The sequence below is a fragment of the Ranitomeya variabilis genome, chromosome 5, assembly GCF_051348905.1.
Source record: "Ranitomeya variabilis isolate aRanVar5 chromosome 5, aRanVar5.hap1, whole genome shotgun sequence".
NCBI classification, from domain to species: Eukaryota; Metazoa; Chordata; class Amphibia; order Anura; family Dendrobatidae; genus Ranitomeya; species Ranitomeya variabilis.
In genome coordinates, this window is record NC_135236.1 from 275,469,654 (window position 1) to 275,494,048 (window position 24,395).

The following is a 24,395-nucleotide window of genomic DNA, read 5'->3' on the forward strand; positions in this document are numbered from 1 at the left end:
TGGGTGCAGCTGCATGTATTGCTGTATTGTATATCCATATTGAATCAGGAGCCCCATGTAATGCTCAATGCAGTTCATGATGGGCCTCAAAAGATGCTCTATATTAAAATCCCCCCCATATAATGCTCCATACAGTTCATTATGGCCCTATAAGATGCTCCATATACAAATGTGCTTCATATAATGCTCCATGCAGTTCATTATGGCCCCATAAGATGCTCCATATACAAATATGCCCCATATAATGCTCCATACAGTTCATTATGGCCCCAGAGATGCTCCATATAAGAATGTGCCACATATAATGCTGCTGCAATTAAAAAAAAAAAAAAAAAAAAAAAAAGCATAAGCATACTCACCTCTCGTCGCTGCTCCTCAGCGTCCCGTCGCTCCGCACTGACTGTTCAGGCAGAGGGCGGCGCACACCCTAATACGTCATTACGCCCTCTGACCTGAACAGTCACTGCAGAGGATGCAGAAGACGGAGTGGTGCCGACGCTGGAACGAGGGACAGGTGAATATTTAATACTCAACTGCTCCCGGCGCGGTCCCTGGCAGCTTCTCCCGGACAGATGGTCTCCGGCGCCCGCAGCTTCTTCCTGTATTGAGCGGTCACTGGTACCGCTCATTACAGTAATGAATATGCGGCTCCACCCCTATGGGAGTGGAGTCCATATTCATTACCTTAATGAGCGGTACCACGTGACCGCTGAACGGAGGAAGAAGGTGCCGGCACCGGAGACCATGGGACATGCAGGGACCGCGCCAGGAGCAGGTGAGTATGTGACAGTCGTGGCTCCCCCCCCCCCCCCGCCTTCCATGATTCGAGTATAAGCCGAGAGGGGCACAAAATCTCGGCTTATATTCGAGTACAAACGGTAATCAGACATAAATGGCCTATGATATTTGATCAAATTAAACAGATGTAATGAATGTAAAGGAACCTTTCACCAGAAATAATGCTATTAACCTGCACATGTGGTTAATCTGTAGATTAATAGCATTATGTTGTCTGGCGCATGCACGCAGCCAAATGCAGCGGGGAGAAAATTAACTTTTATTCTCCCTGCCAGCATTCCATTTCCATCATGGAAGTGGGGGCGCTGTGGGTTCAGTCAGACTATACAGAGCGCCCCCCTGGCCCTGACTGACATCTGAGCGTCAATGCAGAGCCAGTGTCCGTCAGGGCCGGGTGTACGGTTACAGCATAACGCTATGAACCTGCAGCTTAATCGCATATCTGTAGGATAATAGCGTTACGGCTGGTGACAGGTTCTTTTTAAGGCATATATCCCAAAGTAAACAAGAAGTAGCAAGCAACAAAAATGCCGATCAATACACGGACCTTTTACATAATGACATGATTATGTTCCTAATGCACATCATCCACACCTGAACAGAAGGAACAAGAACCTTGGTGGCGACCTAGTCCTGAATACCCTGTGAATGCATATCACTGGAATTTACGTAGTCCGACACATCACTGGATCTGCCAGGGACCATAAAGGATGAGTCAGGAAGAAAACAGCGCGTGAGAAGGGCATGCGGCAAGCAGCTATTAAAGGCATAATAATCTTTATGAAGGGAACTGAATATGGCATAAAAAAAATAAGTGTATATATAAATAAGTTATATTGGCATTCAATGTATTAAAGAAATGTGTGATAGCTATCATGTATGTATAAAGTGCATTAAATGCGTAATTATATATCGTATAAGAAACCATGAGAGGAATATAATTTTAATAAAGATCAAAGGCAGGTAAAAAAAGTGAAAATAATGTCAAACTATATCAAATATGATAGTAAATATCTGCATTAAAATTATTACACAGTTAAAAATCAGATTTAAAATATGTAATTCAATTAGATTATACGAATCCAAAAATAAATGCATGTAATACGCCTTATTAAAGCTTCCCTTCAGCATGTTTTGTTTTTCAATTTCAGCACTGGCATGATGCAATTATTCTTAGTTCCCTGACCCTAGTATGCTATTTGCCAAGCTCCCATCCTTTTCAGTATTGAGAAGCAAACGTGCTCGGTTGCTAACCAAGTGACTTCGGCGTGCTCGAATATGTTTGAGTCTAACAAACAGGCAATCCCTGCTATTAGGCAGGTCACAACCTGCAGACTGACTGGAGCGGTGCCAATAAAAGATGAAGATGGTGACTGCTGGTAATAATAAAAAAAAAAATACTCCAGGATTCCAATAGAAAATCCCACTGGAATAGTGTTAAAACCTACAGCATGACATCAAAATTAGTATTGCACTTGCATTTAAAGGGACCCTGTCAGCACAGAATGAATGTTCGAACCAAGTATAGGCGCTCGGTGCTTCATGGCGGGGCCGAACATTTATATATATAACTTCCCACCTGCTTGGTTTCCATCTTTCTCCACACTTCTCTGGTTCTATGAAGCCAGAGCTGTCCATAAAAGAAGGGAGATTTGAGGGAAACCGGGCAGGTGGATATAAATGATGTGAAGAACCGAGTGCCTGTAATTAGTTTGAACAGTCATCCTGTGCTGTCTAAGTCCCTTCAATCAAAAAATGGATTACACAGTGGCTGGCATATATTTAATATACACTGCTCAAAAAAAATAAAGAGAACACTAAAATCCCACATCCTAGATATCACTGAATTAAATATTCCAGTTGTAAATCTTTATTCATTACATAGTGGAATGTGTTGAGAACAATAAAAGCTAAAAATGATCAACGTAAATCACAAATAATATCCCACGGAGGTTTGGAGTTGGAATGATGCTCAAAATCAAAGTGGAAAATTAAGTTACAGGCTGATCCCACTTCAGTGGAAATGCCTCAAGACAAAGAACTGATGCTCAGTAGTGTGTGTGGCCTCCACGTGCCTGTATGACCTCCCTACAATGCCTGGGCATGTTCTTCATGAGGTGGCGGATGGTCTCCTGAGGGTTCTCCTCCCAGACCTGGACTAAAGCATCTCTAAAGCACTCCTGGACAGTCTGTGGTGCAACGTGATGTCCCAGATGTGTTCAATCGGATTCCGGTCTGGGGAACGGGCGGGCCAGTCCATAGCTTCAATACCTTAATCTTGCAGGAACTGCTGACACACTCCAGCCACATGAGGTCTGGCATTGTCAGGGCCAACCTCACCAGCATATGGTCTCACAAGGTGTCTGAGGATCCGATCTTCGTACCTAATGGCAGTCAGGCTACCTCTTGCGAGCACATGGAGGGCTGTGCAGCCTTCCAAAGAAATGCCTCCCCACACCATTACTGACCCACTGCCAAACCGGTCATGCTGAAGAATGTTGCAGGCAGCAGATCGCTCTCCATGGTGTCTCCAGACTCTGTCACGTCTGTCACATGTGCTCAGTGTGAACCTGCTCCAGTGGCAAATTTGCCAATCCTGGTGTTTTGTGGCAAATGCCAAGCGTCCTGCACAGTGTTGGGCTTTGAGCACAACCTCCATCTGTGGATGTCGGGCACTCAGACCATCCTCATGGAGATGGTTTCTAACTGTTTGTGCAGACACATGCACATTTGTGGCTTGCTGGAGGTCATTTTGCAGGGCTCTGGCAGTTCTCCTGTTCCTCCTTGCACAAAAGCTGAGGTAGTGGTCCTGCTGCTGGGTTGTTGCCCTCCTACGGCCCCCTCCACATCTCCTGGTGTACTGGCCTGTCTCCTGGTAGCGCCTCCAGCCTCTGGACACTATGCTGACAGACACAGCAAACCTTCTTGCCACAGCTCGCATTGATGTGCCATCCTGGATAAGCTGCACTACCTGAGCCACTTGTGTGTGTTGTAGAGTCTGTCTCATGCTAGCACGAGTGTGAAAGCACAACCAACATTCAAAAGTGACCAAAACATCAGCCAGAAAGCATTGGTACCGAGACGTGGTCTGTGGTCCCCACCTGCAGAACCACTCCTTTATTGAGGGTGTCTTGATAATTGCCACTAATTCCATCTGTTGTCTATTCCATTTGCACAACAGCATGTGAAATTGATTGTCAAACAGTGTTGCTTCCTAAGTGGACAGTTTGATTTCACAGAAGTTTGATTTACTTGGAGTTATATTCTGTTATTTAAGTGTTCCCTTTATTTTTTTGAGCAGTGTATTTGCAGGCATATCGCTGCATATGATCAGTGATATTGTATTGTTCCATTTCGAGTCCGGTTTCGTCAGAAATGATCCAGAATTGCAGATATCTGATGATATTCTGAGATCATCTATCCAAAGGAGATCTGTGATATCCAGAAAGACCTTATAGATATAAAGTGAAGCTGTGCTGTTGTAAATTTCAATTATCAAAGAATATTTTTGCATAAAAAGAAAATTTATATCCAAATAAATTAAAATTTGTGTGTTAATATTAAAGAATTGTAAAGTAAGAGTTTAATCAAGAAAAGCTTTATAGCAGACTGTTTAATTCATTCAAGCCAGTCGGTGACACTGTTTCTAGGAGGATTCTCCATTTTGTCTCGGTAGTGGTCTTTTAATATCCGAACACCCCCGGTAGGCCTAGATTAATCCTGTATGTACACTGTTTGTGAAAACCTTTAGGATTGCATTGATAAAAATTTTGGAAAATTTCTCGGAACAGGGTGTTATCTTTTTTTTTTGCAGTGTCAGTATCACTAATATGTTCAAGAATACGGGCCTTATATTGTCTCGTTTCTTTCCCAATATAGATTAATTTACTGAGGCATGTGGTGAAATATATAACTGAAGTGTTACATAATAGATGATGAGCGATCTTGTATTTCCTTTGGCTCTTTGAATCTGTCAAGGTAGAGGTTCAAACATGCATTTCCACGCTGAACAGTGGCCACAGAGAAAGGAACCCCATGGGCTGCCTTTGGTGTTAAGCATTGAATGTGCTGGTGCCGCATAGTGGCTCTAGGTACGTTTGCAATTTTCACACTTGAGACTTGCCGTCATGTGACTTCAAGTGTGCAAATCGGTGTATGCAAGTATGCACGTGGTTATATGATACAGGAGAAAAGCCAGTGTGCTCAACGCAAACTGTCACAACTTGGCATATTCCTTCTTTAGACTGGATAACCCTTTAAAAACTCTGTTGAACTGCATTTCCACACCCACTTTCCCCATCTGCTTTTACCAGGACCAGAAAGTACACATGGAAAACACAGTTGCATTTTAAAGTGCAGAATCCCAATGTTTATGCACTTAAAATGCATTTGAAAAGGAAAATTCTTCAATCGAAGCAAATGTGACGACTAGAGATGATTGCTATTGTGTATACGTGCTGTTGTTCAGCCTGCACCTTCCGCTCCAGGACACAGAGTGCACCACATTTTTTTAGAAAAAAAGCATGTCACATGGCCATTGACTCCTCTGCACACAACCCAGCTTTTGAGAGTCTTAAAGGGATTTTCCTACAAAGTTTTAATCATTTTAATTAATAGATCTTTAGAATAATAGTAAGTTTCACAATTAGATGTTTAAATAAAATAAAAATAAAATAATTCCTGTGCTAAGATAATTTTATAAATGTGCCCCTGTTGTGTACTGTGTAATTGCCGTGTTTGACCGTACAGGGACATGGTCTGAGCATACCACAGCTCCTGGGCAGGGGAGGAAGCAAGAGTATACAGACATTACATTATAAGATTATCTCGGCACAGGGACGTTTTATTTTAACATGACCACTTTTTATTTTTGGGAAAACCCCTTTTAAATGAAAATTTTAAAGGAACCTGTGTCCATGAAATAGCAGTCCAATCTGCTGACCCCATGTTATAGAGCAGGAGAGTGGAGTGTGATTGATATGTAGTCTTATGAGTAAGGGTACTGTCACACAGTACCATTTTGATCGCTACGACGGTACGATTCGTGACATTCTAGCGATATCGTTACGATATCGCAGTGTCTGACACGCAGCAGCGATCAGGGACCCTGCTGAGAATCGTACGTCGTAGCAGATCGTATGGAACTTTCTTTCGTCGCTTGATCACCCGCTGACATCGCTGGATCGTTGTGTGTGACAGCGATCCAGCGATGTGTTCGCTTGTAACCAGGGTAAACATCGGGTAACTAAGCGCAGGGCCGCGCTTAGTAACCCGATGTTTACCGTGGTTACCAGCGTAAACGTAAAAAAAACAAACAGTACATACTCACATTCCGGTGTCTGTCCTCCGGCGTCTCAGCTTCTCTGCACTGTGAGCGCCGGCCAGCCAGAAAGCAAACACAGCGGTGACGTCTGACGTCACCGCTCTGCTTTCCGGCTATGGCGCTTACACAGTGGAGAGAAGCAGAACGCCAGGGGACAGACACCGGAATGTAAGTATGTACTGTTTGTTTTTTTTACGTTTACGCTGGTAACCAGGGTAAACATCGGGTTACTAAGCGCGGCCCTGCGCTTAGTTACCCGATGTTTACCCTGGTTACCCGGGGACTTCGGCATCGCTCCAGCGCCGTGATTGCAACGTGTGACCGCAGTCTACGACACTGGAGCGATAATCATACGATCGCTGCGACGTCACGGATCGTGCCGTCGTAGCGATTAAAATGGTACTGTGTGACGGTACCCTAAAGATTCAGTATAACCTGTGTTTTAATAATTTAATCTTCTGCTCTTTCTGGAATTTTCTGTCCAGTGAGTGGTACAGTCAGTGAGTGACCGCTTTCTTGTGTGCGTGGGCATAAAGAGGTAGATGTCAGTTAGTGATAGGACTGGACTGAAAATCCCAGAAAGAGCAGAGGATTAAATGATTAAAAAAGGGGTCATACTGAATCTTTACTCACAAGACTACGTACCAATCTGCTCCGCTCCCTCTGCTCTATAACATGGGGCCTGCAGATTAGACTGCATTTTCATGGTGGCAGTTTCCCTGTAATATGGGAGACTATACTAAAATAAGACCTATTATTAATATGAAAGCCCACAAGGGACTAATCCTAAAAGGAAAACACTTTGCAACTAGGTGTGCTGCATCCATGAACTTGGGGTCTGTTACATTTAATGGTATAATAATAATATGCAGTGATGTCTGTAGTTCTAACGTCTAGAATCCTTTTCAGCCTTGGGCCTTTCCAGCTCGAGAGTTCCTGAGGAGGAAGCTTATTGGTAAAGAAGTCTGCTTCACCGTAGATCACAAGATTAATGAAGAAAGATACTATGGAACAGTGTATTTGGGCAAAGGTATGTTTTTCTAATGTTAATAAATGTTGATTTTGTGAAGTTTAGCTATGTGTGCTCCTTTTGATTGATTTCCCTTAAATATATAAAGACTCCTACTTTTTCTTTTTTTAATGTGAACATTCACTAATATAGCGCAAAACTTCTATACTAGTAGAAATAGAAATATATTTGTAGCATATGTAGTTATCTGAGTGTGGACATATGCATATTGTGTGGGTTTTTTTTAAAAAATTTTTATGCTTTATCAAAGTACTTGATAAAGCCTAAGCGAAACGCGTTTTGCTGTAGACGGAGATTACATTTCATCATGGGAAAGCATTTGTTATGTACATATATTTAATCATGCCCATTTTTGCCTGCCACTCCTTATTGTGGGATACATGTCAATGGTCCTCATATACTACCAATGATGGAATGGTTTTCTGCACATAGTTCATCGCACTTTATAATAACATTTTGTCATCACGTCTGTACGGATTTTGGATTGTCATGTATGATAAATGTACCGTATATACTCGAGTATAAGCTGACCCGAGTATAAGCCGACCCCCCCTAATTTTGCAACAAAAAACTGGGAAAACGTATTGACTCGAGAATAAGCCAAGGGTGGAAAATGCAGCAGCTACCGGTATATGTCAAAAATAAAAATAGATACCAATAAAAGTAAAATTAATTGAGACATCAGTAGGTTAAGTGTTTTTGAATATCCATATTGAATCAGGAGCCCCATATAATGCTCCATGCAGTTCTTTATGGCCCCATAGATGCCCCATATAATATTCCGTGCAGTTCTTTATAGCCCCTTATAATGCTCCATACAGTTATGGCCCCATAGATGCCCCATATAATGCTCCATGCAGTTATGGCCCCATAGATGCTCCATATAATGCTCCATGCAGTTATGGCCCCATAGATGCCCCATATAATGCTCCATGCAGTTATGGCCCCATAGATGCCCCATATAATGCTCCATGCAGTTATGGCCCCATAGATGCCCCATATAATGCTCCATGCAGTTATGGCCCCATAGATGCTCCATATAATGCTCCATGCAGTTATGGCCCCATAGATGCCCCATATAATGCTCCATGCAGTTATGGCCCCATAGATGCCCCATATAATGCTCCATGCAGTTATGGCCCCATAGATGCTCCATATAATGCTCCATGCTGTTATGGCCCCATATAGTGCTCCATATAATGCTCCATACAGTTATGGCCCCATAGATGCTCCATATAGTGCTCCATGAAGTTATGGCCCCATAGATGCCCCATATAATGCTCCATGCAGTTATGGCCCCATAGATGCCCCATATAATGCTCCATGCAGTTCTTTATGGCCCCATAGACGCTCCACACAGCATTGTGCCACATGTAATGCTGCTGCTGCAATAAAAAAAAAACATACTCACCTCTCGTCGCTGCCCGCTGCTCCTCAGCGTCCCGTCTCTCCGCACTGACTGGTCAGGCAGAGGGCGGCGCACACTAATACGTCATCGCGCCCTCTGACCTGCACAGTCACAGCAAGAGGACGGGAAGACGGAGCGGCGCCCGGCAAATGGAACGCGGACAGGTGAATATGAAATACTCACCTGGTCCCGGCAGCTCCTGACGCTGTCCCTGCCTGTCCCATGGTACCGCAGCTTCTTCCTGTAATGAGCGGTCACTGGTACCGCACATTACAGTAATGAATATGCGGCTCCACCCCTATGGGAGTGGAGTCCATATTCATTACTTTAATGAGCGGTACCAAGTGACCGCTGAATAGAGGAAGAGCTGCAGCGAGGGAGACCATGGGACAGGCTGGGACAGCGTTAGGAGCGCCGGGAGCAGGTGAGTATGCAACAGTCCTCTCTCCCCCTCACCCGCCGACCCCGCCGCTGAACATGACTCGAGTATAAGCTGGGAGGGGCACTTTCAGCCCAAAAATTTGGGCTGAAAATCTCGGCTTATACTCGAGTATATACGGTATTTGATAATATTTGGTTTAATGTGCTTTTTCATATTAACTATTATTTGATTTTCAATATCATCTTTTTTTTTATTTTAACATCATAGTTATTGATCACGGGTGTGCTGTGGTCATGTCTGAATTGTGGCATTGACTTTATAGTGACACTCTTATTTGGATTTTGTCATAGTGTTTGTATTCCTCCTGATCTTGTAATTTCTCTTGCTGACCTCTTTTCTATTCATTAATTTTAAATTATTTTTCAATAAAATATAATCTAGTATCATCTAGTGGGCAATCTTGTTACTCTAAATGTTCTCTTTTGAGCGTTTTTTTTTTTTTTTACATCAAAGTAGCATCTGACTCAAAACTTGATCATTTTTGCTCCAAGGGATCCCTAGTGCAATAAACCCAATATGAGGTGGAAATATTGTTGGTTTAGTGGGGAATGTGCTCCCTATTTGGGTTTTACCTATCTGTGGTAAAGGCTTGTAGAATTGTAGTCTGTGAGCTGCTACTCCTTTCCTCATCGAAGATGTGCAACCAATACCGCAGGATACACAATAATATAGAAGAAGATGCAGGATACGAGTGCTTCTGATAATGGTCGTCCCCCAAAAAATAGCGTATGTAGTTACCATAGGTTCTTTTCAATGGTAAACCTTTCAGACTACTTGTTTTAAATGGTATCCTCATTTGGTAAGTGTACATGCGTGGGTTGAATTGAGAGTTGTGAGAGTAGGAAGGAGTAGGAGTTTTTTTTCCTCCTAAATTTGTGTTTGATAATTATGATAAACATGATGTTATTTGCCTGATTGGCTTTTGAGTGAATTAAATATCCTGCAGTGAATGGTAGCATCCAATTATGTTACAGTTTTTGACTTTTAATGTGATGTTCTTAGATACATCGGGCGAGAACATTGCAGAATCGCTACTTGCAGAAGGACTTGCCTCCCGACGTGAAGGTGCTAGAGCTACTACGTAAGTGCATTTTCTTAATGTCATGTTTGGCTCTGCTCTTTTTAAGTTACTATATAATGGAAGTAAGGATTTCCCAGAAGTTGCTTCATTTATTATATAGCTGATTTCTATGATTTAAAGTAGGAAATTAGGCTAAGGATTTAACACCTTGGTGATCAGGCCAAATTTTTCAAATCTGACAATTTATGTGGCAATAAGTCTGGAATGTTCTGACGTATCTCAATGATTTTGAGATTATTATTTTTTTGTGACACATATTCTATGATAATGGTACATTTAGATCAATATGTTTTGCGTTTATTTATAAAAATATCAGAAATTTGACTTTAATATTTTTCAAACTTTTACTGATTATCCCTTTAATCCAGACAGTTGTACCACAAAAAATAGTTAATAAATAGCATATACTTCATGTCTGCTTTACATCAGCATTATCTGTAAAATGTTCTTTTCTTTTGTTATGAAGTTAGAAGCTGTAAATTCATATCCAGACAGCTCAGTACTGCTGTACATTTTCCTCCATGTTTCTGTGTGCTAAAATAGGAGCAGAGAGCCAGAATTAATCTCTAAATGGCAGACGTCAGAATAGATTGCAAAATAAGAAAGTCTGCCGAGGGGGAAAACTGGTAAAAATGCAGGATACACGTCATATTATGACCAGACATAAGGTTATTCCTCATGTACACATGACAGCTTATTCTGAAAAGTTACTTGAAGTGGTAAACTATACGATGAATGGTATATGTATATATATATATATATATATATATATATATATATATATATATATATATATATATATATATATATATATATATATATATATATATATATATATACACACTAGATTGTGGCCCGATTCTAACGCATCGGGTATTCTAGAATATGCATGTCCCCGTAGTATATGGACAATGATGATTCCAGAATTCGCGGCAGACTGTGCCCGTCGCTGATTGGTCGAGGCAACCTTTATGACATCATCGTCGCCATGCTGTGCCCATCGCTGATTGGTCGAGGCCTGGCGGCCTCGACCAATCAGAGACGTGGGATTTCTACGTCGATAATGTGCCCGTCGCTGATTGGTCGAGGCCCGGCCGTATTCTAGAATATGCATGTCCCCGTAGTATATGGACAATGATGATTCCAGAATTCGCGGCAGACTGTGCCCGTCGCTGATTGGTCGAGGCAACCTTTATGACATCATCGTCGCCATGGCAACCATTATGACGTCTACGTCGATACTGTGCCCGTCGCTGATTGGTCGAGGCCTGGCGGCCTCGACCAATCAGAGACGCGGGATTTCCATTATGACATCATCGTCGCCATGCTGTGCCCGTCTCTGATTGGTCAGATATCAGAGACGTGGGATTGCCAGGACAGACAGACAGACAGACAGAAAAACCCTTAGACAATTATATATATATACTAGACTGTGGCCCGATTCTAATGCATCGGGTATTCTAGAATATGCATGTCCCCGTAGTATATGGACAATGATGATTCCAGAATTCGCGGCAGACTGTGCCCGTCGCTGATTGGTCGAGGCAACCTTTATGACATCATCATCGCCATGGCAACCATTATGACATCTACGTTGATACTGTGCCCGTCGCTGATTGGTCGAGGCGAATTCGCGGCAGACTGTGCCTGTCGCTGATTGGTCGAGGCAACCTTTATGACATCATCGTCGCCATGCTGTGCCCGTCGCTGATTGGTCGAGGCCTGGCGGCCTCGACCAATCAGAGACGCGGGATTTCCAGGACAGACAGACAGACAGACAGACAGAAAAACCCTTAGACAATTATATATATATATATATATATATATATATATATATATATATATATACTTATTTTTATAGCATCCCATTACACAATTGGCGTAGCACATGGCGAATTGTTATTGAAACAGTCTGGCAATGAGTTCAAGTAGTAACTCTCAAACTGTTTAAAGGGAACCTGTCAGGTCCCTATGCCCTCCAATCCTGCAGCATTCGCCTCTGTATAATTAAACTCCCTCCCTAGCCAGCCCTGTATAACAAGTTTCAGTTAAATAAATGCCTTTAAAACAGCATTTATAACCTCCGCTTTTCCTATGCTAATGAGGACTTTGAGTAGTCGATGGGGCGTTGGTTCCCCAGACTAGTCAGCCCTCTTTCCATGTGATCACACCGCCCTTGAAGGGTTAATAAAGAATGGTGTCACTTTTTTGTATTTTCTATCATATAGGCCCTTGAAATGTGATGTAGTCCCTAAAAAACAAAACCAAAAAAAAAAGTGATTTTGTTGTAAAAAATGAGAAATCTCTGGTCAACTTTTAAAGCTTCGAACTACCTAACAAACATTTTTTTTGCAAAAATTGTACTGATGTAAAGAAGACATGTTGGAAATGTTATTTATTAACTATTTTGTGTGACATAACTCTGATTTAAGGGCTTAAAAATTAATAGTTTGAAAACTGCAACATTTTCAAACTTTAACCCCTTAGCCCCCGGAGCTTTTTCCGGTTTTGCGTTTTAGTTTTTCGCTCCCCTTCTTCCCAGGGCCATAACGTTCTTATTTTTCCATCAATACGGCCATGTGAGGGCTTGTTTTTTGCGGCACGAGTTGTACTTTTGAACCATACCATTGGTTTTACCATGTCGTGTACTAGAAAACAGGAAAGAAATTCCAAGTGCGGTGAAATTGTGAAAAAATGTGCAATCCCACACTTGTTTTTTTGTTTGGCTGTTTTACTAGATTCACTAAATGCTAAAACTAACCATGACTGTGCCATCTTCCAATACCCGGAGCGTTTCCATTTTTCGTGATCTCGGGTTGGGTGAGGGCTTATTTTTTGCGTGCCGAGCTGACGTTTTTAATGATACGATTTTGGTGCAGATACGATTTTTATTCTTATTGCATTTTAATGCAATGTCGCAGCAACCAAAAAAACGTAATTCTGGCTTTCTGACTTTTTTTCTCGCTACGTCATTTAGTGATCAGGTTAATCCTTTTTCTTTTTATTGATAGATCGGGCGATTCTGAACCCGGCGATACCAAATATGTGTATGTTTGATTTTTATTTTATTGTTTTTATTTTGAATACGGCGAAAGGGGGGTGATTTGAACTCTTATTTTCTTTTTTTAACCCCTTTCTGACATTAGACGTACTATCCCGTCGAGGTAGGGTGGGCCCGTATGACCACCGGCGGGATAGTACGTCATATGCGAACGGCCGTGCTCATGGAGGGGGGGGGCGCTCGGCCGATCGCGGCCGGGTGTCAGCTGACTATCGCAGCTGATGTCCGGCACTATCATGTCATGGACCGCCCCCGGCACATTAACCCCGGCACACTGCGATCAAACATGATCGCAGTGTTCCGGCGGTATAGGCAAGCAACGTCATCTTGTCCCGCAAAAAACGAGCCGCCATACAGCATCATCAAAGAAAAAATTAAAAAGTTATAGTCCTCAGAATAAAGCTATGCAAAAATAATTATTTTTTATATAAAATAGTTTGTATCGTATAAAAGCGCCAAAACATAAAAAAATTATATTAATGAGGTATCTGTATAATCGTACTGACCCGAAGAATAAAACTGCTTTATCCATTTTACCAAACGCTGAACTGTATTAATGCCTCCCCCAAAAGAAGTTCATGAATAGCTGGTTTTTGGTCATTCTGCCTCACAAAAATCGTAATAAAAAGCGATCAAAAAATGTCACGTGCCCGAAAATGTTACCAATAAAAACGTCACCTCGTCCCGCAAAAAACAAGACCTCACATGACTCTGTTGACCAAAATATGGAAAAATTATAGCTCTCAAAATGTGGTAACGCAAAAAATATTTTTTGCAATAAAAAGCGTCTTTCAGTGTGTGACGGCTGCCAATCATAAAAATCCGCTAAAAAACCCGCTATAAAAGTAAATCAAACCCCCCTTCATCACCCCCTTAGTTAGGGAAAAATTAAAAAATTAAAAAAATTTATTTATTTCCATTTTCCCGTTAGGGCTAGGGTTAAGGCTACAGTAAGGGTTGGGGCTAAAGTTAGGGTTAGGGTTTGGATTGCATTTACGGTTGGGATTAGGGTTAGGGGTGTGTCAGGGTTAGGGGTGTGGTTAGGGTTACCGTTGGGATTAGGGTTAGGGATGTGTTTGGATTAGGGTTTCAGTTATAATTGGGGGGTTTCCACTGTTTAGGCACATCAGGGGCTCTCCAAACGCAACATGGCGTCCGATCTCAATTCCAGCCAATTCTGCGTTGAAAAAGTAAAACAGTGCTCCTTCCCTTCCGAGCTCTCCCGTACGCCCAAACAGGGGTTTACCCCAACATATGGGGTATCAGCGTACTCAGGACACATTGGACAACAACTCTTGGGGACCAATTTCTCCTGTTACCCTTAGGAAAATACAAAACTGGGGGCTAAAAAATAATTTTTGTGGAAAAAAAAAAGGATTTTTTATTTTTACGGCTCTGCGTTATAAACTGTCGTGAAACACTTGGGGGTTCAAAGCTCTCACAACAACACATCTAGAGGAGTTCCTTAGGGGATCTACTTTCCAAAATGGTGTCATTTGTGGGGGGTTTCAATGTTTTGGCACATCAGTGGCTCTTCAAACGCAACATGGCGTCCCATCACAATTCCTGTCAATTTTGCAGTGAAAAGTCAAACGGCGCTCCTTCCCTTCCGAGCTCTCCCATGCGTCCAAACAGTGGTTTACCCCCACATGTGGGGTATCGGCGTACTCAGGACAAATTGGACAACAACTTTTGAGGTCCAATTTCTTCTCTTACCCTTGGGAAAATAAAAAATTGGGGGCGAAAAGATCATTTTTGTGAAAAAATATAATTTTTTATTTTTACGGCTCTGCATTATAAACTTCTGTGAATCACTTAATGGGTCAAAGTGCTCACCACACATCTAGATAAGTTCCTTATGGTGTCTACTTTCCAAAATGGTGTCACTTGTGGGAGGGTTTCAATGTTTAGGCACATCAGGGGCTCTCCAAACGCAACATGGCGTCCCATCTCAATTCCTGTCAATTTTGCATTGAAAAGTCAAATGGCGCTCTTTCGCTTCCGAGCTCTGCCATGCGCCGAAACAGTGGTTTACCCCCACATATGGGGTATCGGCGTACTCAGGACAAATTGTACAACAACTATTGTGGTCCATTTTCTCATGTTACCCTTGGTAAAATAAAACAAATTGGAGCTGAAGTAAATTTTTTGTGAAAAAAAGTTAAATGTTCATTTTTATTTAAACATTCCAAAAATTCCTGTGAAACACCTGAAGGGTTAATAAACTTCATGAATGTGGTTTTGAGCAGCTTGAGGGGTGCAGTTTTTAGAATGGTGTCACACTTGGTTATTTTCTTGGTTATTTTCTATCATATAGACCCCTCAAAATGACTTCAAATGAGATGTGGTCCCTAAAAAAAAAATGGTGTTGTAAAAATGAGAAATTGCTGGTCAACTTTTAACCCTTATAACTCCCTAACAAAAAAAAATGTTGGTTCCAAAATTGTGCTGATGTAAAGTAGACATGTGGGAAATGTTACTTATTAAGTATTTTGTGTGACATATCTCTGTGATTTAATTGCATAAAAATTCAAAGTTGGAAAATTGCGAAATTTTCAAAATTTTCACCAAATTTCTGTTTTTTTCACAAATAAACGCAGGTAATATCAAAGACATATTACCACTATCATGAAGTACAATATGTCATGAGAAAACAGTGTCAGAATTACCCGGATCCATTGAAGCGTTCCACAGTTATAACCTCATAAAGGGACAGTGGTCAGAATTGTAAAAATTGGCCTGGTCATTAACGTGCAAACCACCCTTGGGGGTAAAGGAGTTAAACTTTTTTTAGAACTTTTTTTTTTTTTTAACTTTTGGCATGCTTCAATGGTTTCCATGGGAGACTAGAAGCTGCCACAACCCGATCACCTCTGCTACATAGAGGCGATGATTAGATCGCCTCTATATAGCAGAATTACTCACTTGCTATGAGCTCCGACCACTGGGTGGCGCTCACAGCAAGCCGGCACTGACAGCCATAGAGGTCTCCAGGAGACCTCCGATTGTCATGCCAACACACCCGTGACCCGCGATCACTTACACGGGTCATCGGTGGGCATATTTCCGGCGCGATTGCTGGACACGCTTGTTAACTGCTGCAGTCAGCGGCATTTAACTGGTTAAATCCACCTGCGGCTATTGTGGGCACAAGTCTGCTGCTCAAAACAGCTGACATGTCTCGGTAAAGATGTGGGCTCACCGCCGGAGCCCACATCAAAGGGAGGGAGTCCGACATCGGCGTCCTATTACACCCGATGTCGGAAAGGGGTTATGCCAAATTTCCGTTGTTTTTTTACAAATAAATGGAATTCATATCAAAGACATTTTACCACTGTCATGAAGTACAATATGTCAAGAAAAAATATTCTCAGAATGAGTCTGATCCATTGAAGCGTTGTAGAGTTAATACCATATAAAGTGACAATGGTTAGAATTGAAAAAATTGGCCTGGTCAGGAAGGTGAAAACAAGGGGGGAGTTTGATGGGGTTTAATGTGAAAATCCAAATATTAGCAGTACTGTAGAGGGTAGGGTGAGCATTGCTGGCAACCCTATCATGTTCCACAGTTTCATTCAAGTCTGCAGGCTTTGGAGACCTGGGAATGCATTGAGTTTGTTCTGGTTAAGTGCTATCACACACTACCTGTACCAGCAATTGTGCAGTAATTGGTTTTACAGACCAGATTTATATGGTGCTGATATAATCCACAGTGATGTATGGACAGGTTGCACTTTCTTGATTCGGCAGGATGCTCTTTCTAATATGCACTACAAATGGCGACATCTGCTGGTTACGTCTTTAAATAACATAATTTTCAGGCTGTATCTAAGGCCACATGCACACATTCAGTATTTGGTGAGTTTTTTTATGCTTAGAATTTGTGAGCCAAAACCAAGAATGGAACAATCAGAGGAAACGTATAATAGAAACACCATCACCACTTTTGTATTTCTCACCCACTCCTGGTTTTGGCTTACAAATACTAAGGTAAAATATTTAACATGTGACCGTGGCCTAAATGTTATGCCAGCCATTTGTATGCCTTCTAAGTGCTGCTCTGCTCCACCCAGAACATGACTATCTCTCTGAGTTGCCTTGTGCTGGTTGCGAGTCATGAGGGGCCAGGACAAACTCTGCAGGAATTTGTACACACTCAGTCCTGCAGAGATTTGCCTCCCCTGCGTATCACCTGCTAGCAGGTAATATATCAGGTGAATCCACCTTTCATTCCTCGCCCGAACGTTGGTTCCTAGAAACTTAAGCATAGCTCCATATTTTGTCTCCCGTTATTGACCTGACCTATGTACCGTCTCTGCTTGACTTCTCCATCACTGTCTCCGGCTTTGATCTGTGAACATGTGCTGCCTGCCCTGAACTCAGACTGTCTGACTATGCTTCTGCACGTTGTACCCACACCTCTGACCCTCCGGTCAGCTGCTGCAGTCTTGTGGACTGCCCTGGGTTAGTACCCCGTGTCTACTGGCAGCCAAGCCTATCCTCCTCATCAGAAGCCCTAGTGAAGACTCAGTAGACAGTTACGCCCCTCCAGGATAAGCCCGTGGCGCAGTGGTTCCACACCCACCAGTGTTTCTTTTCCTTCCATGTATCATGTGAACTAAAGATTTGACTACAATCTAATTATATTATGCAAATACAATCTGATAAATATTAATTACCATCCAGCATTTTGTACAATAAAAGCTTTGTCTGCTGCATGCGCTTGCATATGGTTGTGAAAGGGTGCAGATCCTGAAAGAATTTGAGTCTCTTTTTGTCTTTTTTTTTTCTATTTGTCAATGGATGACTTTGATCTTCTATGTATGGCTGGCTTAAAGGACTCTTATTTCTCTCTAGCTAAGCTGGTCTACAACATTACCTCTGTGATATGTAGATTTACCCCAGTCTCATAGGAACCTGTGAAATATCCATTAGACATCGTGTTCCTCATTATGTGCTTATCCACGACGCCATCATTGATCATATATGATCCCGCTTGGTTAGTGGTATTTGTATAGCTTTGTTCTATGATAAGAGTTGCATATTAAACATTTCACAGGAATGAACGGTGCAGCTCATAAAGTGCACAGACTTACAATTGTTATTAATTAGATCTTATTAACCCCTCCACAGCTCTTCTGTTCAGCTCATTGAGCGCTTTTTGCCTTTGGCAAATCAGAATATGCTTTGTCAATATAGTGTGTTATTGAGATGTAAGATTTTTAACTTGGTATTAATAAGTAGACATGTTGCTCCAGGAGTGGTTTAAATGAGGGTAGCGGTTCAGTTAGCAGACTAATGCAATTATCTAATTGTCTTCATTTGATTTAATCTCTTCCGTGTGGGATTTTTTCTCTCCTCCTTTCTCCGTGCAGAACTCTAGTGTCAGGTGAGTGGGATATTAAAGGAAATGTGTCATGAGAAATTGAACTATTGCTTTAATCAGGTATTCATGGTAATTGTTCTCGTTATTTTTTTTTTTGTAAATATGTATATTTAAAATATCAGACAGTTTAACACCGATGACTAAGCCCAATACTAGCCTCATGCTTCCTGTTCTGCTCAGGAGCCACATGGAACTAGGCAGCATAAGCTGTTTTCTACTTATTGACTTCTAAAGGGGAGCTCTGATCTGGGCAAGGGTCAAGTGAGGTGAATACTGTGTAAGGTGTATAGATGTGTTACTTTTCATTGTAATCTCCTGACTGATGAAAATGAGCCAGAAGAAAAGTATTTACAGTACAGCAAGTGTGTTTAATATTAAGCCCAGTGGCCAGAGTGAAAATTACAAGTTTTTTTTTTATTTAGTGATATGGAAAAATGAAAAATACATTATCAAAAATAAAACCTGATTTAAGCAATATGTCCTTTTCTGTTGACCGAGTCCCTTTTAAAAGTGCATCTGGTTCTGATTTTGGTTTTGAAGATAACTTCCATCAATCAAATGCAACCTGATCAAAAATTGAATTAAAGGGAACCTGTCACCCCCAAAATCGAAGGTGAGCTAAGCCCACCAGCATCAGGGGCTTATCTACAGCATTCTGGAATGCTGTAGATAAGCCCCCGATGTATCCTCAAAGATGAGAAAAAGAGGTTAGATTATACTCACTCAGGGGCGGTCCCGGTACAATGGGTGTCCATCTTCTTACAATGACGTCCTATTCTTGCCTTCACGCTGCGGCTCCGGCGCAGGCGTACTTTGTCTGTCCTGTTGAGGGCAGAGCAAAGTACTGCAGTACGGGAAAGGTCAGAGAGGCCCAGTTCCTGCTCACTGCAGTACTTTGCTCTGCCCTCAACAGGGCAGACAAAGTACGCCTGCGCCGGAGCCGCAGCGTGAAGACAAGAATAGGATATCATCGTAAGAAGATGGGAGGCCCCGGACCGCGACGCCCATTGTACCGGGACCCCCTGGGTGAGTATAATCTAACCTCTTTTTCTCATCTTTTAGGATACATCGGGGGCCTATCTACAGCATTCCAGAATGCTGTAGATAAGCCCCTGATGCTGGTGTGCTTAGCTCACCTTCGACTTTGGGGGTGACAGGTTCCCTTTAAACCATACTAAACTTATATGGAATAATTTAGACTTACTGTGCTCCAACCCTGGGAAGATTAGAACCTTGCAAAAGTGTTTTATTTTAAAATTATTATTTTTTTTTAGTGTAAAGCCAAGTAACTCATGAAATTCAAGCCCCTAGTATACAAATGGGCGGTGACTTCTGCTTCAGATTTGCAATACAAAGGGTGAAATGTGCAATTTTTTCAGAGATCAGTAGTAGTGATGGGCGAACCCCTGGATGTTTGGGTCAGGCGGGTTCAGTCGAACAGTTAAAAAAAAAAAGTTTGGGTACCAGAACAGTACCTGAACCCGAACATTTAGGGTTTGCCACGCTGTTTTGTGCATGACAGCGTGGCAAACACTGTCTCTGATCGACAGTAAAATCATTACTGTCGGTCAAAGAGCCACGGTTCCCCCTCGCTGTCAAATGAAAGCTTGAACCTGCCGCTATCATCGGAGGTAAAAGGTTTACCTCTGATCATTGGCGTCGGCTGATGGGACGACTACTCCCATCAGCCTACGCCTGCTGTCGCTAATAGCAGCGAGAGCAGGCATTGGCTGATGGGAGTATTCATCAGCCGACGCCTGCGCTCTAAATAAATAAAAAAAAAAAAAACTGCACGGGTTCCCCTATATTTTTGATAACCAGTCAGGCAAAACTGACAGATGCGCCAATTCACCTGGTCGTCGTTCTGTCCCATAAGCTGTAATCCATGTCTAGGGATAATCAGTTTTCAACCTATAGACGCCTCTCCATTACTAAGTTGTGGGCTTGATGTCACCATGCAAAGGTGACATCAATCCCGCAAAATATGATTCCTGATAACCAGCCTTGCTAACTCTGACTGCTGAGGGTTGCAGCCAGCAGCTGTCAGTTTTGCCTGGCTGGTTATCAGAAATACAGAGGAACCCACGTTTTTTAAAATTTATTTTATTTATTTATAGTGCAGGTGCTGACTGATGAATACTCCCATCAGCCCCTACCTGCTTTTGCTGTTACTAGAAGCAGCAGGCAGGCGTAGGCTGATGGGAGTAGTAGTCCAATCAGCTGGCGCCAGTGACCGGAGGTAAACTTTTTACCTCTGATCACTGCTGCAGGGTGTCAAATGACAGTGTGGGAACCGCGGCTCTCTGACCAGCGATAATTTTACCGCCATTCGGAGCCACCTGATGTTTGGGGTGCCGAAGCCGAATAGTAACACTGTCTTCCTGGTGAAGCCTGTGTTCAAACAGTAGGTGTTCGGTACGGATCTAAACTTTACTGTTCGGGTTCCCCCACCTCAGCAGCTGTATTTACTCCTGAAGCATTTTCAGAGAGAATTCTGTACAGTGCAATCCTCCGGAAAAAACACAGAAAAAGTGCCACAAAAGACAACATGCACAGAAATGTAAAAACGATATTGCTGTTAGAATATTCAGTTTTTTTTCTTTCTTTAAACCACTTCAGGGATTGGAACCCGTGAAGCATTATAGTTTGTTACTAGTAAAAAATAATGGCAAAACCATTAGCGAAGCTGCTTCTGGAATGACCACCAGCTTTTGTCTGAAGCAACTTGGCTTAGGAAACCTATGCGGCTGTGCCAGTGCCTTTAGTGACTTTATGTTCGCATAATGTTGACCTAGTGTATAATCACTTGGATTTTTACTCCTACAGGAGACTTGCATGTAAGGCTATGTTCACAACTCTAATCATCCATTAGAATGGATCCAGCAGAAATCCATTGGCAGAAAAGTTGTTTAGGCCCAACTTTTTTGTCCTTTTTATTAAAAAAAACAAAAAACTGATTTCAATTGGATGTGTTTGTAACAGCGAAGTCTATGGACAACGGATCCGATAAATAGCCATTTGTTATCATCTGTTTGAAGTTGATCCATCAAGCAAAAAATGGATCCTTTTCCAATGAAAGAAAAACGGCCAGCTAATTAACGGATCTCTTATCCATAGACTTAAATGTTGAAAAAACTGATCCACCTGAAATCAGTTTTTTTTAAAATGGGCAAAAAAGTTGTGTCTGCACAACTTTTCTGCCTGTGAACGATTACTGGGCATGTGAACATAGGCTTACATGTCTGGCTGCATTCTGTTATTACTCTTGTAACTGCAGCATATGGTTGTCTTGATGTGCTACTATAATCAGATAAATGCCTTCTGGGACCTACAATGCAGAAGTTGTAATAGATTTTATATGGTAAAGCTGAATTGTTCTTGGGAGAACATGAGTTAATACAGCTTGGATGTTGATTTTGTTTTTCTTTGGATTCACTGAATCCATTTTGCGTCTGGTCCATAGAGGCTTTCCCCCCTAGGTTTGAGGCTTGCATCTGTTGTGCTGCTGTGCTTCATGTATTATACACATTGTATTTCATGGTGATACACGATAGTTTTAATTGTAGAATTAAAGAAATTAAATAAAACATGTTGGGAATTCTAAGTGGTATTAAACTTGCCTGTTTTATCTCACATTTTGTCTGTTACAGGCCTGAGCAAAGCAGGCTAGCCGAAATCGAAGAGCAGGCAAGAACTTCTAAGAAAGGACTTTGGAGTGAGGGGACTGGCTCTCATACTATCCGAGACCTAAAATACACAATTGAAAACCCAAGACATTTTGTGGACTCCTTACATCAGAAACCAGTCAATGGTAAGCAACGCCTTGCTTTATGCACATTTGTCCAGTTTACTTTTCAGGCCAGCATGAATTTGTCCATAAGAGAAGAAAACCAACCTCTTTTCTTAAGGCCCCCATACACATTAGTTGTGCACATTAGTCTAAATATCAACGAGTTCGGCTAACAGTCTAATGGGTAAGGGGGTGCTGATCTCATGTGAATGGGGGTGTCGATCTTGCATGTTTGATTTCGGACTGACTTATCGCAATGTTGTCCCCCAGATAAGCCGCTAACCGACATGTCAGACAGCAGTATTTCCATACAAAACACAGGAGCGTTTGGCCAAGTTAGCTGTCCCTGTCTATGGGAGATATGGGTGAGATGGCTGTCGGGCAAATGAATTGTCAATTCATTGCTTTATCGACTGCTATCTAATACGTATGGCCAGTTTTGGGCTCAACAATGTGTCTTAGGGCAGAGACACACTGCCGTATTTCTCATGCGAGAATCGCATTGTAAAACTCGTGCTGGCTGTCGGCTCTCCTGACCTGAACTTGATCTACTATATAATTGTCTAAGGGTCACTTCCGTCTTTCTGTCCTTCTGTCTGTCTGTCACGGATATTCATTGGTCGCGGCTTCTGTCTGTCATGGAAATCCAAGTCGCTGATTGGTCGTGGCAAAACGCCCACAACCAATCAGCGACGGAGGCGGCCGGGACCATGGGCGCTGTTGGGCCTACCGAGCCAAAAAGCCGGGGACTAAATTGCGGGTCGCGGCCAGCCAGTACAGGCCCGGCCAGAAGCGCTGCAAAGGGGGCGGAGTGTTGTGAACTCTGTTTTTGGGCTCCCTCTTGTGGTCACAAGTGGTACTGTGTGAGTGCTGTCTTTGGGCTCCCTCTGGTGGCTCTTTGTGTCATTCTGCAGGTCTGAGGCTGTATCAGCTGTCTCGTTATCTGTTAGCTGGTTTCCTATTTAGCTCTCCTGGACTATCAGTTGTTGCCTGCTGTCGATGTATTCAGTGCTATTTTGATCACTCCTGAATTCCTTCGCTATCAGTCTCTCCTAGAGAAGCTAAGTTTCTGTTTGGTTATTTTTTGCTCATTAGTGTTCAATATGTTTCTTGGTTATTTATTTGTCCTTGTCCAGCTTGCTAATATGTGATTTCCTTGCTTGCTGGTAGCTCTAGGGGGCTGAGTTTCTCCCCTCACACCGTTAGTTGGTGTGGGGGTTCTTGAATTCTCAGCGTGGATATTTTGTATAGGGTTTTTTACTGACTGCACAGTTCCCTGCCTGTCTTCTGCTATCTAGTATTAGTGGCCCTCATTTGCTGAATCTGTTTTCATTTCTACGTTTTGTATTTTCCCCTTACCTCACCGTTATTATTTGTTGGGGGCTTCCTATATCTTTGGGGTCATTTCTCTGAGGCAAGTGAGGTCTTACTTTCTCTATAGGGGCAGCAAGTTTCTCAGGCTGCGTCGAGACGTCCAGGAATTTAGGCACGTTCACCGGCTACCTTTAGTGTGTTTGGTTAGGATCAGGTTTTGCGGTCAGTCCAGTTACCACCTCCCTAGAGCTTGTTCTATGTTCAGTAACTTAGCTAGTCCTATCTGTGATCCTCAGCCACTAAGGATCATAACAGCGGAGTCACCATGAGGAGGGCGGAGGCGGCCGGTACCATGGGCGCTGTTGGGCCTACCGCGCCAAAAAGCCGGGGACTAAATTGCGGGTCGCGGCCAGCCAGTACAGGCCCGGCCAGAAGCGCTGCAAAGGCGGCGGAGTCACTGTGAGGAAGGCGGAGCCGGCCGGGACCATGGGTGCTGTTGGGCCTACCGCCGCCAAAAGCCGGGGACTAAATTTGCGGCCGCGGTCAGTGATGACGGCCGCGGTTATTGATGGCGGCTGCGACAGCAGGAAACAGCGCAGCACATGCGGCGGTGACAGCTGCGGATGGAAGGTGAGTATATACTACGTGGGCTGTGCTATATACTCTGGCTGTGCTATATACTACGTGGCTGTGCTATATACTACGTGGCTGTGCAATATACTACGTGGCTGTGCAATATACTACGTGGCTGTGCAATATACT

General features: G+C 42.6%; 1 protein-coding gene across 2 annotated transcripts in view; it reads left to right on the plus strand.

Annotated features, from left to right (window-relative positions):
* The window catches only part of SND1 (staphylococcal nuclease and tudor domain containing 1), a 1,031,482-nt gene that overhangs the window by 74,937 nt on the left and 932,150 nt on the right, over nucleotides 1-24,395 (plus strand). For both annotated transcript variants that reach the window (XM_077264371.1, XM_077264369.1), the window contains exons 3-5: nucleotides 7,031-7,151; nucleotides 10,004-10,082; nucleotides 22,180-22,340. In XM_077264371.1, coding sequence (XP_077120486.1) covers nucleotides 7,031-7,151; nucleotides 10,004-10,082; nucleotides 22,180-22,340 — 361 coding nt within the window. The remainder of the gene's footprint in view (nucleotides 1-7,030; nucleotides 7,152-10,003; nucleotides 10,083-22,179; nucleotides 22,341-24,395) is intronic.